A 15,038-nucleotide genomic window follows, 5' to 3' on the forward strand; every position below is an offset into this window, starting at 1 on the left:
GACAATTGCTGCTCACATATTTAAAGGTATTTAACATACTTTCTCTTTGTGAAATATGTGTATTTTGTAGGTCAGCAGTTATAGTCATACTAATAATGATGAAAATTGAGTTAATTTAAGTACTTCTACTCACTAATTGAAACAGATTATATAAATTAATTTCACAGACTATTTTCAAACTGTTGTTTCTGTTCCACTTACAGCTAAAGACATTTCAGATTAAAATGTTACATCAACAAAAAAAAATCTTCATAAGCGGAAATGTTAGCTTGATGAAAAATATGTTTAATGCCAGATTACAGATTATTTTCAAAAAAGAACTTAATTTGACAAATGAACTCCATCGGAAAGCAAGTCCTAATTTATTGACCATTGTTGTACCTTGTCTTGCTGAAATATAAGTTTTAATTTTTAAACTTCCATTGTATCATTGTTAGATTTTAACTGCTCTGCTTTATCGTAATTTATAAGGTTTATCTGTCCTACAGTTTCTTTTTGAGTGAGGTTCATTCTTTCTACTTTCTCTCACTGCTGATAATATTATGTCAGAATTATGTTTTGCTGGGGAAAAAAAAAATCAGCTTTGAAGAAAATGTGTCAGCCAGTGGACTCTGTATCAAAACCCTGTTGTTTTCTGGTTGCCAGTGTCTCGTAGCACAGCTGCATGTCTCGTCCAGACAGACACGTAAGGAGACTGGCAAGACTCACTCGCTGAATTGGAAACATCACAAAGTCAATTCTGGTAAATCTCTGAATTTGTTTCAATATTAGATTCCACTAAATACATATAAAGTAGTACAGTCTTTTTTTAACTCGCTAGTAAAGTGAAATAGCTTTATCCTCTTCTGTTTTTATAGAAAAACTTTGCTAAATACCACCAAAGTTAATTTTGGATTTGACATAGTATTTTACTGAATGTTTTTGTATTTATTTATTAAAAATTTAATTATAAGAGAACCATTTTTGTAACATCTGTGGGCAGATTCTAGCAAAGTAAACATAATTCTGCCCAAATCTCATTGTAAGCAATTAAAGGTTTTGATAACTCAATTGTTATTTTTGATTATTTTGTAAAACAAAGTTTGGTGTGGCTCCCTATGAAAGACAATTATCAGACTAAAACAAACAGATTAATGTAACACAGTATTATTATTGCAATGCTTTGATATAAACATCTGAATTAATAATGCTAATCCTTACTTTTATTTCAGTTACTTGGAAATTAATAACAAAAAAATAAGACAATTTTTTTAATTCGATACTTTTCTGTCCACTACTTCATTTTAGGTTCAATAACGTGAACAAAACCAATGATGATCATTGTAAAACTTTTGTTCATATATTTTTCATTTCAAGGTAAGATTTTTCATATTACATGTTTTTAATAAAAGTTTTTCTTTTGTTGAAACCTTGCAGTTGTTGAACCTATGTTGATGGACCCATTGTTTTTTCTTAGGCATCTTTTGCCAGCAATGGTCAGTCTTCATGCCTCAGAGTGTAGAAGGGCTGAGTGGATCCTGTGTGATCATCCCCTGCACTTTCAGCTTGCCTTCTGAATGGGATCAACACCTGGACCAGTCATGTAAAGCCATATGGAAGAGAGGCAGCTGGAGCCAAACGCAGGTGTTTGATTCCAGCCTGACTGGAGCGAGTATGAGCTTAAATCTCCTGCAGGGAAACCTGACTGGGAATCTGCGTGACAAAGACTGCACCACCATCTTCACCAACCTGCCATCTAACCACTATGACAACTATTACTTCAGATTGCAGTGTGACAACTCACTGAAATTTAACTTTAGAAAAAGTGTTCGTATCACCACTAAAGGTCTGTTTAGTTGAGGCTTAACCATGAAAAGCTATATTTTTTTTCTTTATGACCCGCAGCTTTTTCTTATTGTCTTATGTTTTTAGATACACTCCCCCAGCCAACCATAACTCCCCCTAGGCTGGAAGTTGAAGAAGGCACTGCAGTTTCCTTGAATTGTTCAGCTGTTGTCCCCTGTCCTACTCTTCCTCCACTTGTGACATGGACACCCAGTTTAGGGGACATCGAGGAGAATATGGATGCAAAATCTTTAAACTCTGTCATGAACTTTGATGTTTCTTACCTCCACCATGGACAGAAATTTTCCTGCAGTGCTGCTTACAACAGACAAGTTGGGTACAGTGACCTTGTCTATGACAGAAGTTTGACTATACACGTTTTTTGTGAGTATATTTCTGGTTTTGACTGCAATCTATTTAGAAATATTTTGTCGGCTTATAAATCTGAAGTCATGCATAAAAAGTGACATTACAGAGTGAGAAAAATTGTTTAAAAATCTTGAGTTCATTTTTCAGTATAAAAAACAAGAAATGAAAGACATCACAGCTTATTTATCCATTTGTGAACAGTTTTATTTTTCTTTAATTCAAAATATAATCTAGAGTGAATTGTGTTTATAAAAGTAGGAATAATAACCTACCAATTTGGAGTTTTATCAGTTTTATCTAAATGAAAGATACTGTCAGTCATACCTTTTTGATTAGGTGGATATTGCATTTTCCTTAAGGGCGCACAAAGATCCATGGATCACAAATTTATTGGATCATCTCCAGTTTCAAAGCAAAGTAATTCATGAAAAAGGTTTTACCAACAAACTTTTTAATGGTTTGTTGGTATAGGGATGTAAAAAGAGGAATAGTTATTATTACCAAAAACACCATATTATCAACATGTATATGTAGTCGATTTTGTATTTCCTATTTCTCACTTCCTTCCAGACCCTCCACGCAACACATCAGTCAGTGGTTCTGGTCCAGTATTAGAGGGCAGTTTGGTAATTTTGAGCTGCAGCACCAATGCAAATCCAGAGGTGGACAACTACACCTGGTACAAAGTTAATGGTGAGCAAGTGGAAGCAGTTGGATTTAAGAATAAACTTTCCACCACAGCAACAGAAGTTGACCGGCAGTTTTTCTGTCAAGCCGATAATGGATTGGGAAGCCAGAACTCTTCCATCACTTCTATAGATGTGCAGTGTAAGTCAGAGTAAAACACATACAGACACAACATAGTATTCCCACAACCTAAAACAAAACTGACTGATTCTTGTTTGTATTTGCAGTTTCTCCAAAGGACACAACAGTTCTTGTTGAACCATCCGGTCCAGTCGTAGAGGGCAGCTCTGTGTCTCTGATATGTAGAAGCCGTTCAAACCCTCCAGTGACTAATTACACCTGGTACCGAGATGGTGAAGTGGATCAGGAGACCGGCCCAGTCTTGGTTTTAGACAATATTGATCCCAGCCATAGCGGTGGCTATCGCTGCTCTGCAAAAAATGAGCTGGGAGAAGAAGCTTCAGCAAAGACTCAACTAGATATTCAATGTGAGTTTATGCAACTAAGAAAAAATGTTGAGCTACAGTCCTAACAAGAAACAGAGCAGTACATTGTGTGGATTATGGCTCTACTGTATGTCCAGCTGTGAAAACCCAAACATGAAGTAGAGCCAAGACTCATTCACAATAAAAGTCTGGATCATGGACAGTGACACATTGTCATGTTGCGTGACAACCTCAGAACCCTCACTGTGTCTGACTGACTCTGCTGTGCACTTGTACAAATGTTCAGACTTATGTGGAAACATTTTGTTTGGTCGGTCCCCTGATTAGGATGTTTTTCTTTTCCTTTCGTCATCTTACCAAAGCATGGAGTGTACTATCTTAATTTTATGTAAGAAACACATAAAATACCATAAAATTTCATTTCCATGGAAAAATGCTTGAAACATATTTGATATATTTGAAAGTCATTTTTAGATGCACTTCTATGTACCTTTTCAATTAGAAAGAAGAAATTATCAAGTAAAATATTTTGAAAGTGATTTGCAACCACCAAGGCCAACTCAAAATTTTATTTTCCAACTCGATTGAATCTACATTTCCCATAAGAAAGCAATGCAGTACATTAAAATAAAATCAACGGATTTCTTTCAGATTCCCCTAAAAACACCACGGTGTCTGCCGACCCCTCTGGTCCGGTTCCTGACGGCGGCTCTGTGACTCTGACCTGCTCCAGCGTCGCCAATCCAGCTGTAGCTAACGTTACCTGGTTCCGAGCTGCTGGAAGAGAAAAGGAAGTTGTTGGATCAGAGCGGGATTTCACCTTCAATGTGACCAAACTCTCAGAAGATCTATATTACTGTGAAGCACAAAATATTTATGGATCTCAATACTCAGAACTCGTCACTGTTGATGTCCTATGTAAGGTTGATATCCATAAAATATTTCAAATTATCCCAGAATTTTCTCCAGCAAATCATATCTTATCTTTGTTTTCAGATTCTCCAGAAATCCTATCGTCTTCTCGCTGCGTTAGAATATTATCACAGTTCAGATGCTCCTGCCACAGTCAGGGTAACCCGCTTCCTTCCCTGGTTTGGGAACTGGCTGGAGAACCTGTCAATCACTCAGCTGACATCCCAGTAAGGGAGATAATCACGGGACATGGGACCATGAGGAGTGTCATCACTCTGTACCGTCTGAATGCAGACACGCCAACTTTAATGTGCATCAGCAGGAACTCATTGGGTTCAGACAGTCTGGCTTATAATGTTTCCTCCAGTGAAACTCAGCTGGGTGGGAAACTTTAAGATGCTGCATTTATTTCTTTGATGTGTCATTTATCTCTTTTATTTGTCATCTAACAAAGTTTGTTTTGGATTTTCAGGCGTTGACGTTGTGTCTCTGCTGATCGGATCAGCAGCTGGCGCACTTGGGATGATGGTCATTTGCATCCCACTGCTGATCTTTTTTTGCAGGTGAAAAAAAAAAAATTCAAATTAACAGAACTATCATAACAGTGAAAGACGTGTTCATTTCAAGACTATTGTCACATAATGACAATTATTTTATCCACTGTTACCAATTTGTTTGTTTTGTGCTATTCTTATTCTTACTATTCCTAGTTGCTTTTCTAAACATATGAAATAAAGTATTTAATTTCCAAGAAATTGATAGAGAACTATGACAGCATTATTGACCTGAGATATGACCAACTTTGTAGATGCATGTTGCTGTCTGAAAATGTTTTCTATAAAAGTTGTTTTTTCTTTTTGACCAAAAACAGTTTTAAAATCGATACATATGTCATATGTATCGATATGTCAATATGTCATATGTCAATTTTTGTCAAGTACATCCAGATCATGTAAACTTCATAACACTGTAAAATTACATTTTGGGCATGCTTTATGTATACTGAGTCAGTTTAAGTAAATTTCTTCTTAGTCCTCCTATAAACAGGATTTTTCTTTTGTTGTAGGAGAAGAAAAGACAGCTTTTCATTCAACAAGGAGTTGATGAAAACAGAAGAATGTTTAGTCACCAATGTGGTGAGTCTAGATTTTTGCAGAATCCTGACTAATAAACAATCATTAGGTTACAGGTAAAACCAGAAGGGATCCATGCATAAACTAACTCTGTGGTGAAACAGAACATTTTATTGAGGCCCTTCATACTCCTGAACTTCCTTAAATGAATGCAAGTGATTTCACTTCCATTTATTGTACTCTGGTCTTTTTCTAGGTCAGTTCTTCCCCAGTGAAAGAGTTGGAAGAAGACACGGAAGAGCACCTTAACTATGTCAATGTGGATTTTGCTAAACTGCAGGCCAGATCAGAAGGTGAGCTTGGAGATGGTGCTATAAGAGGACTGGAGTCAAAGACAGCTGAGTATGCTGAGATCCGCGTCCAGTCCAGAGAAAGTGATGATGCAGATACAAAACAGCAAGGACATTTCTCAGACACTTCCTTTGGACAAGGAAAAGGGGATAATAATCTTACAGAGGAGGTCGGTGAAATGGTCACTGCTTAATTTTAAGTAGATTTGTAGCAGAGAACAAAATCCTGGACTTCAGTTTTAGTTCAACATGATTCTGAATGATTTGATTCTGAATATTTAACCTTACAATGATGTTAGAAAATTATAACAACAATGACTAACAATAATAAGTCATATTTGTAAAGCAACTGTTTGCTTAATACTACATTTTACTAATAACTAATAATTTTGTTTCTTTATTAAAACTCCTGTCCAAAATAAAAGCAACAAAGAGAGATTTGCTAAATATTTTTCATGACTTTGTATGTTTTTTTTATTACATTTACATGTGTTGCTAAATAAAATGTTCTTTACAGTGTAAAAACAAACATACAATACAATATCTTTTTTCAGTTTGCATACATTAGACACAAGCCTCATCATTGTAAATATAGCATAGCTTTGAAATATAAATAGCAGTCTCAGTTTTTAGCTTCTTGTATACAGAATTACATTTTTGTTAAAGCTCAACCTATTCATATATTGTGAAAAAGTATTTGCCACCTTACAGATTTGTTCTCTATATCCTGAACCATTAAAGCAGGCCAAGACTTGTACACTATCACCGCCAGTTTTGCCTGTTGGTTTTATGTTCATTCTTTGAAATGCTGTGTTAATCTTGGCACACATTTTAGAATTGAACAGTAGATGACCAAAGTCATCAAAGTAACTTTCGTCTCTTCTGGGAAAGTTCATGAAAATCTTTCATCTGTTTGTGAATAATGGCTCTTACTGTGGTTTGCTGGAGTCACAAATCCTTACATATAACTTTATAGCTCTTTGTAGACAGATGTCGGGGACTGCTCTTGAGTTGCTTCTGGTAGAGGCTACTTTTTTAATCTTTTAGCTACATTCATATAGTCAATAATATTTTATTAAACATATTTTCCATCTGCAGGTCACATCTTAAGACCTTGTTATGTGCATTTACATTTCATTCGTGGTTGGAAAATGTGGTTTCCTATGTTCACATGGGGTAAGCTTAGTTCTGATAGCTTTTTTTCTTTAATAAGACAAATTATATTATTATTATTATTTTCTTTATTTTATTTAATTTTTTCAATAACCTTAAATCTGTGTGACAAAAAGTAGGAACAGAAGAAATTAGTAGAGGGGCTTTTTTTTCTGACACTATACATGTTATTTACAAATGGAACGCTATTCAGTTCCTTATCACTTCTAATAATTTATTATTGCACACAAATTGAATCTGTGAATTGAATATTTGCATATCTTCTTAAAAAGATGATGGTTTACAGCTCCCAGTGGGATTTTAAAGAGTGTATTGAATCACAGTTTGACATCAGAGTACTGAGTCTCATCCTCAGAGGTGCTGGAGTCTGTTGAGTCTGTCTGGCCGGAAGGTTTTGGAATAATGTCCACCTGAGTATAGCTGACCTCCTCTTCATCACTGGTCTCTGAGTCATCATCAAAATTATATGGAACTTTGATTGGTGATACCATGTTGATGTTCTCGTAGTCCTCCAGTTTTTTCTGTGCTTGCTAAAGCAAAGACAGAAACATTTTAGAATTGAACAGTAGTTGGGTTTCATGATCACCAGAAACAGAACTTTTTCACATATTTGTTCTGCATTGTAGTTATTTCTCATGCAAAGAGATTGCTGACCTGTTTGTATGGATTTGGCTCAGACACTTGTGAATAGACAGACTCTACTTCTTCTTTCCTGAAAACCCCCACATCATTATAATGTTGTATATTTATATATTTATTTACAAAAAATGAAAACTAAAAATACTTTTGCTCACTTCTTTTTCTGAAAGTGTAGAGAAGCATAGTTGAGAGAGTCATCCGTGCATTTTTGCTGGCTTCCTCCAGGTCTTTGTGCAGATGGAGCCTGAACAGATGCAGACAGAAGGCAGCAGTGACTGAATGTGTTCATTCATACAGTAAAACAGAGGCAGTAAGTTGGTTCATTATTCTGTGCTGAGATTAGTGAATAATTACTGTTTTTGCAAATATTATTGACCAGATGAGCAGCGAGAACACAGCTACAACACATAAGCAGCTGCTTTACTGGCGTCTTTACACAGATTAAGACTTGTTTTAAAATGAAAGAAGGGCTCCGGAATCAAATGAACTCTAATACTAGATTTCCTATCATTAGAAATCTTCTGCTCAGTGGTAAATTACATAAAATTACCCAAAAACATTTCCCTTCACTGATGTTTGTGGTTTAAATCTACATTTTCATGATCTTTCCACTTTGAAGAAGTTACAGTTATTAGAAATGTATGATCTTTCCACATAAAAAGAAGTTATCAATGCATATTTATTGGAGCTAAAAAATATATTTTTTGAAATTTAAATTTGAAATTAGTTTACCTAGTTAGTCACTGAAAATATTTTAGTTCTCTGCTAGAAGTTAACTTGACTCACTTGTTTTCCATATGGAACATTGACTGTAGAATGAACAACGTTAACATGATGGGAAGTAGACCTGCAGGACAAGAACAAGGAAAAAAAAACACACGTTGGCTGACGGTCTATTTTACTAGAAGACACTTGTTGTTCCATGCATTCTGTATCTGTGAGATTGTAAACAGATTATTTTCCTAGAGGAGTAACAGCCATGTCTCTCTGTAAAACACAATGTCTGTTGTTCTGTGTGGAGACAGCGTGAGGCTGCTCTTACGTGACGTCTGGACGAGGCTGTTCATGCTGAGCCTTTGGACGGCAGTGTTGCTGTGGCAATAAGTCATCTCTGCTTCTAGAGGTATCTGTTAAGATATTCGCATTTCTTGCATTTCTCCTTTTAGGCCTTTGGCACAAGCTACAGAAACCCTGAAAGACAATAGAGGAAGGGGGAAATAAGGCAGGTGTCGCTACTTCTACATCTGACCACAAATAGATGCCTGTAACCATTGCTTTTTTCAGTGAATATAAAGCGTTAGTTTCTGGGCCAGAATGGTTTGCAGAGCTTTTATCTGGCATCATCCTTCCATTCATTTTCTGCACACCCTTGTGCCTCTTTGTGGGGGGATGGGGTGCTGGTGCCTAACAATGTACACTTAGTATATGTTTTCTTTTCATTGTTATTCTGAGATATCTGCTGGTGTTTATCATTTTGATACTCTTTTAAAGATTAATAAGTGGGTCTTTTGGAAAAATGAAATCCTAGCAGAACTTCCACAACAGCCTCTGTTAATACATGCACGCAAACATAGAATACAAGTGTTTCTGTATAGCTTAAAATATTTCAGCAGAAATATAAAAATACCTGAATTATAAGCGAAAGATTACAGCAGGACCTTCTATTTGTTGTCCTTTGTCGATTTGCTTTATTCATCCTGTGCCTGAAAATAAAGTTAAATTCATATATAATTACTTCTTGTAATATTTTTAATAAAATATTTTTAATTCTCTCTTTTTTTTCTTTTTTACCTGTACAACAAAATTAGGCCTATGATGAGGAGGATCAAGCAAAGCCAGCCAACAACCTTCATAATCTTCATAAATGTGTCTGAGGTTGCAAAAGATGGAGCATTAGCTTCAAACAGATTTCAGATAACTGGAAATGATTTCCGTAGTTTTGTACTGTTTTAAAGAAAAGAGCAATGAGCACAAAGGATTGTACCCTCCAAATTTTACTTACCATCAAACAGGCTCACTGAGTCCGACTTGATCTGACCCATCTCATTTCTGGCAGTACAGTAGTACTCCCCTGCTTGATGGGAGTACACCGTTAAGTTCTGCTTGCTAGAAACATGTGTGTTATCTGTCTTATTGTACCAGTTATAATTAGCAGGAGGATAGGAGTAACTGCTGCAGCTAAGTATCACAGAACGCCGTCCCCCTTGGTGCTTTTGCTCTTCTCCTTTAATGATTATCGTCCATTTTGGTGCATCTAACAGCAAGATTTAATAAGAAAATCACAGGGTTATTTTTAGCATAAGAAAATGAATAAATGGAGCTAAAAGGAAGAAGGAGGGATGAAATCAAGGCAGGTGATGTTTCATCTGCCTTTTACATTAAAATATACTCTTGGGTTTTGTTTCATACTCACATTTTATATTAATATTCACTTGTGATTTCCCACTTCCAATGACATTTTGGACTTCACAGATGTAAAGCCCACTGTCAGAGGGCTTAGAAGAATGTACAGTGAAGGTCCTCTCAGTGCTTACAATAATGTCATTTTTGCTGTTATTCCTTCTTATCCACTTAACCTGAGTTATTTGAGGATTGGAATGGGCAGTGCAGGTTAATGAAAATGACTCATTTTCTTTCACATTTTCTCCAGGTTTAGGTTCTACTCTCACATCTTTGGGAGCATCTGAATGTGGGTCAGAAATGGAAAAATTGAAAGGGTCAAGTTTACTTAGATCTTTAGATATGAGAACACAAATCTTTCTTAAAAACTACAACCTCAGAGAAACATTTTGCAACACGACTTGAAAATTTGCATTTTCATGTGTTTCAAAAAGACAGGAGAGTAATAATAGTGTTCTTATTAATTTTCATTGTGTTAGGCAGAAGGATGCGGTTTAATAGTGCATTCAGTTCTTACTCGATTTTTATATTTTAAGTCAAGAAGTTAAATAAAATGTCCTCAGATAACAAAATCCCACTAAAGAAATGTATTTTTTTCTTGTTCGTCTGCTTTATAATCCAACATGCTGCATGATTAAATCAAGCATTATCTGCAGGGAGAAAGGTGTCACAGACATCTGCTACAGTGATTTATCAATATACATTTCATAACATTTCTCATTTAAATAGTTCTGTATGGAGCAAACATCAGTGGGCTTAGACAACTTGATCATCAACCTTATATGTGATTCATTTCAAAATTTCTCTTGATTACCACTGCAAGTACCACCAGTGATACTTGTAATACAGTTTGATACTCTGGGTTCTTTAACAATTAAATGCATACACATGTACAGTTTGAATACCTTACTGGTTAGAAACTAGAAAAAAAGCAACTTTCTTTCACCAGAGATTCAGGAAATGCTTCTAAAGTAAACTAAAAGGCTTTGATGTTCAGAATAGCGTTAATCACAACATGACTCACATTCAACCTCCAGTTTCCTCTGGTTGCTGCTGTTGCTTCCTTCGCTGTTTGATGCAATGCAGGTGTACAACCCTGCGTGGGCTGAAGTTACATTAAATGTGTGGGTGAAAGAGTTTTGTTCATTAGCAGGTTGAGAAAAAAAATATTCTGAGGATGGACGGTCTGGTGCGAAAGATTTTCGCAACTCAAATGTTGACGAAGGGAAGCTTTCAGCATTACAGGTGATTGTTACAGCCTGGCCTTCTGTAACTTTAGAAACCATAGACAGAGAGATGTTGGTGGGGGGAACTGTGGAGAAAAAAAACAGCAGAAAGATGATCTTGTATTGTGGTCTGTATTAAGATGGATGTGACCCAATTTCACAAATCAACACAATTACTTACAAAGTACTTGAATGCACTTGGGTTGACTGGAACTCCCTCTGCCAACTGTGTTGCTTGCATTGCATATGTAACAGCCTTCGTCTGTTCTTTGAACTCTCTCTAAAGTTATATTCTTTATAGTATTCAGTGGTGTCCTGTTGTCGGGGTCGGACTGTTTATAACGGTACCAGGAGAACCAGGGCTCTGGGTTTGCCTTGGTGTCACAGGTAAATCTAAGGAAGCTGTTCACTTTGACTTTATCTGTGGCACTGGTAGAATAAACCTTGCTTTGTGGCTTGTCTTAACAAAATACACAAAAAAGGCAGATTTTCAGATGTTTAAATAGAGTTTCACAGAACATACTAGTGTACAATTGAAAGAGTAAAACTCACATTGAACGTTCAGCTGAGAAAGGTTTGATTTTCCTGAGCCAATACTGTTTTCGGCTGTACATTGGTAAATGCCGCTGTCTTCTGGTTTGATGCTGGAGAAAATATATTCCTTCTGATACCCAACATGTTGTGTATTTTTAAACCAAATAAACTCTCTTGGTTGTGGATTGCTTCTGTTTACATTACAAATGAGTGTAATCTTGTCCCCTTCTCTTATGTCGGAGTAGTCTCTTCCGGTCAGATATTTTATTTGGATATGAACTGAAGGTGGATCTACAGAGAAAATAGATATTTGTTTGTTTTATTTTCTTTACAGCCACTCCTTACCTAACCAAAATAAATGTCAAATTTGCAATAAATATATGAATATTTACTTTCTTACGCAATATTTTGTTTAAAAATATAACTGCAAATGTTTACTAGAGTTAGTATACAAGCTACGGTTGTATACTAACACCATAGATAAAAAGCCATGAAAAAAATATTTATATAAATCAAAAAAATACTCACAGAGCACATCAATTTGGAATTTGTCAGACGTTTTAGTCCCATGGTGGTTCTGAGCTTGGCAGAAGTAAGATCCACTAGCTGATTCTTTAATTGATGTAAAATTAAGTTGAGCTTCTTGACTCTGTTTGCCTTTTTTAATGAGATTAGCTGATTCAACATGAAGCTCTTTGTCATTTTTAAACCAAGAGAAAGTGACATCGGGTCTTCCATTAGAAGAGCACGTCAGAGTCACAGTGTCTCCTTCCTTTACGTGTCTGGGGCTCATCGTAGCAAGTACTGTGTTAGGGGAATCTGTTTCAACCAAGACATGACAAGAAGAAAAATAAATCCACACATAGCAAACATTTATAGCTCACACAAATGATAGATGGAACCTGAGTCTGAAAACTTTAAAGTTACTAGAAAAGTCAGCAAGTACCTATACACTTAGTAAATCAAGTAGATAAACACAACTTGTTCACGCTAAATGGAACAGCAGTGTACCTCCACATAATGGCATAATTTATTTGGTATAAATTGTTTATTTATAAAAAAAAAAAAGAATCAAGTCTCTCCAGCAAAATGAGTTGTGGCTTGAAAGGAGTTATTTGGACTTACATTCTACAGTCAGGGTTGCAGTCCGGATCAAATATTTGCTCTTGTTTTCTGATGTTTGGCATGAAAACACTTTCCCATCATCCTCCCAGATGGCAGTAAAGCTAAGGTTGGTGCTTTTGGTTGTTTCATTTTTATTCGCAATCGTGTGAGAACTTAAGAATTTTGGTAAAGGCCGCTGCTCCAGATTGTCAATTTGAAGGTCAGAATTGCATGAAAGGGATGTAGAGCATGTGAGTGTCACTTTATTATTCGTCATCACAGCCGGTGGTTGGCTAAACGTGATAAGGCATGGGTTTTCTGGAAATAAACACATCAATTTGTTAATAAACAGTTGAAGATAAATTGTGACTAATATAAATAATATTTAAGACATGATTTTGATGACATAAACTCATAAAATCATTAAAATCAGTTGCTGTTGGTCCTCTGGCTTTTTATCAAAACTGTCACGGAATCCTGTTGGCAGATTTAAAGCTTCAGATATATTGATTTCTCCATATCTTTGTAGAAATAATCTCTGAATTTATCCTTAGACTTTTAAAGTTAAATTAATCACAAAATCAACTTTTTTTGCTGATAAAGCCAAAATGTTAGAATTTTCACTTCAAATGTTATACCAGTTTCATAAAACTAAGCCAAAAAAAAAGATACCTTCTTTTTATAACTTTTTATAACGTAATTTGTATTTCCTGTCAAAAGTTAAAATAATGTTTTTTTTTATTCAGCTCACTAATTTGGTCAATTTGATCACAATACCACAACAGGATTTTCTCTGTACATCCTGAAAAAGTTTTTTTTTTTCCTAAACTTACCCTGGACAGCTAGATTAAAAGTTTTTGTGCTCCATTTGAAGGTTCTCCAAACATATCTGAACATATATTGTCCGCTGTCTGTTTTCTTCAGATCGCAGATCAGTATGTTGCACACTTCTGATGAATCCCTCTTCTGACTTGTCGGTGAGCTGAGATACTTGACTCTGTTTTTAAACTCTGGACTGACGGGATGTTCGGTTTCATTCGAGCTGAAAATGTTGGTCCCAACAAAACCTGTGGCCTCTGTCCAATTTGCATCCTTCATCCAGAACCACTTAGCATCTGTATTCATGGAAATACGTGTGTTTGACCTACATTTGATTTCAATGCAGGATCCCTCAGTAGCAGTTTCAGCAGTGTTCATCAAATTGAATTCAATCTCTTGGCAATAATGAAAATCTGCTATGGAGAGAAATAAAAATGAAAAGACAAGAAAGGAACTTTAATCCATAAGCAAAACTATATGATCAGTATATAAGTGCAATGTGGGAAAAAAAGTGTACGTACAATTTATCAGGGTCACAAATATCACCCACTTTACAAAAAGAGTGTTCATTGTCATGCTTCACCGAGTGACTTTCTTTCTTCCGTATTATGTTCACTTTCTAGGTCCCAGAGGGTTGTGATCTTGATGTTAGAAACATTCTAGAGCATTATGAAGAAATACATTTTATTTACAAAGATACAACGGCTAAGGTATTCATTTTAAATTAAGGATAAAAACAGGTTCAAAATCATTACCTTCTGATGCATCCAGTGGTTATAATTATATAAACACAATGAAAGTTAAATAGTTTTATTTTGTACATGACAGAGGTGGATGTTTTTGTAAAATAATTGTGCTGCTTGCATGTTCTTCCTTTGCGTGCATTTGAAGCAGAATCATAACACGTCAACATGAATATTAAGAGAACGTCTCCACATATACTTTGTTTTATATAAACAGAAAGAAAAAACTTTAGAATTGAAGTACAAAATTTAACAAAGCATATGTCAAAATGTCTAAATGTGAAGTGTGGTTAAAAAGGCCCCTAAAGTTTCTGTGAAATATGTCACTTTTTTTCTCCAGGTAAAAGCTGATTTCAAATTAGAAATATTTTAAAATATTTTAAAACCTCCATCAAAATGTTTGAGAAAAAATACAAACTTTTTCTACATTCAGCACAAGAAATGATTCAAACTTGATTGAAAAGGGAACTAAGTAAAATAATGTTTAGACAAAAGGAAAAGGAAAGTTTGTTCCTACCTCAGATGAGCTACTTTATCAGCATGTAGAACACTCTTCGTGAAATGAAAATGTTCTTTAAAAAAGGAAGTTTTCACAGTTCGCATGAATTCTTAAAGAATTTGCATCCAAAATCACACAAGCAGGAGAGCACAGATTCTTCACAGCACGTTTGAACAAAACTGTTTCTTTTTTCAGTTTTCTTGCTCTGGTGCGCACGCAGTTAAATTTCCTCCCACTTCC

At 35.5% G+C, this 15,038-nt stretch overlaps 2 protein-coding genes across 2 annotated transcripts; one reads left to right on the forward strand and one right to left on the reverse strand.

Moving 5' to 3' along the window:
• Nucleotides 1-655: 655 nt before the first annotated feature.
• Nucleotides 656-6,099, forward strand: LOC129370813 (B-cell receptor CD22-like). Its single transcript, XM_055047011.1, has 11 exons — nucleotides 656-742; nucleotides 1,288-1,356; nucleotides 1,457-1,825; nucleotides 1,912-2,208; nucleotides 2,764-3,021; nucleotides 3,108-3,368; nucleotides 3,978-4,244; nucleotides 4,323-4,619; nucleotides 4,711-4,801; nucleotides 5,305-5,374; nucleotides 5,568-6,099. The coding sequence occupies exons 2-11, from the start codon at nucleotides 1,311-1,313 to the stop codon at nucleotides 5,853-5,855; spliced, it is 2,244 nt and encodes a 747-aa protein (XP_054902986.1). The 5' UTR covers nucleotides 656-742; nucleotides 1,288-1,310; the 3' UTR covers nucleotides 5,856-6,099.
• Nucleotides 6,100-6,192: 93 nt separating this feature from the next.
• si:dkey-24p1.1 (uncharacterized protein LOC556718 homolog) lies at nucleotides 6,193-15,018 on the reverse strand. The gene is made up of 17 exons (XM_055047010.1): nucleotides 14,817-15,018; nucleotides 14,078-14,215; nucleotides 13,571-13,972; nucleotides 12,759-13,055; nucleotides 12,162-12,452; nucleotides 11,652-11,924; nucleotides 11,281-11,559; nucleotides 10,898-11,185; nucleotides 9,887-10,156; nucleotides 9,476-9,727; nucleotides 9,265-9,343; nucleotides 9,101-9,176; nucleotides 8,516-8,664; nucleotides 8,260-8,320; nucleotides 7,629-7,717; nucleotides 7,489-7,546; nucleotides 6,193-7,364 (listed from the first exon to the last, which is right to left on the reverse strand). Exons 2-17 carry the CDS (start codon nucleotides 14,130-14,132, stop codon nucleotides 7,152-7,154), a joined length of 3,132 nt encoding a protein of 1,043 aa, XP_054902985.1. The 5' UTR covers nucleotides 14,133-14,215; nucleotides 14,817-15,018; the 3' UTR covers nucleotides 6,193-7,151.
• Nucleotides 15,019-15,038: the final 20 nt, after the last annotated feature.

Source organism: Poeciliopsis prolifica, unplaced genomic scaffold (assembly GCF_027474105.1).
Source record: "Poeciliopsis prolifica strain line A6 unplaced genomic scaffold, Auburn_PproV2 SCAFFOLD025, whole genome shotgun sequence".
Classification (NCBI taxonomy): Eukaryota; Metazoa; Chordata; class Actinopteri; order Cyprinodontiformes; family Poeciliidae; genus Poeciliopsis; species Poeciliopsis prolifica.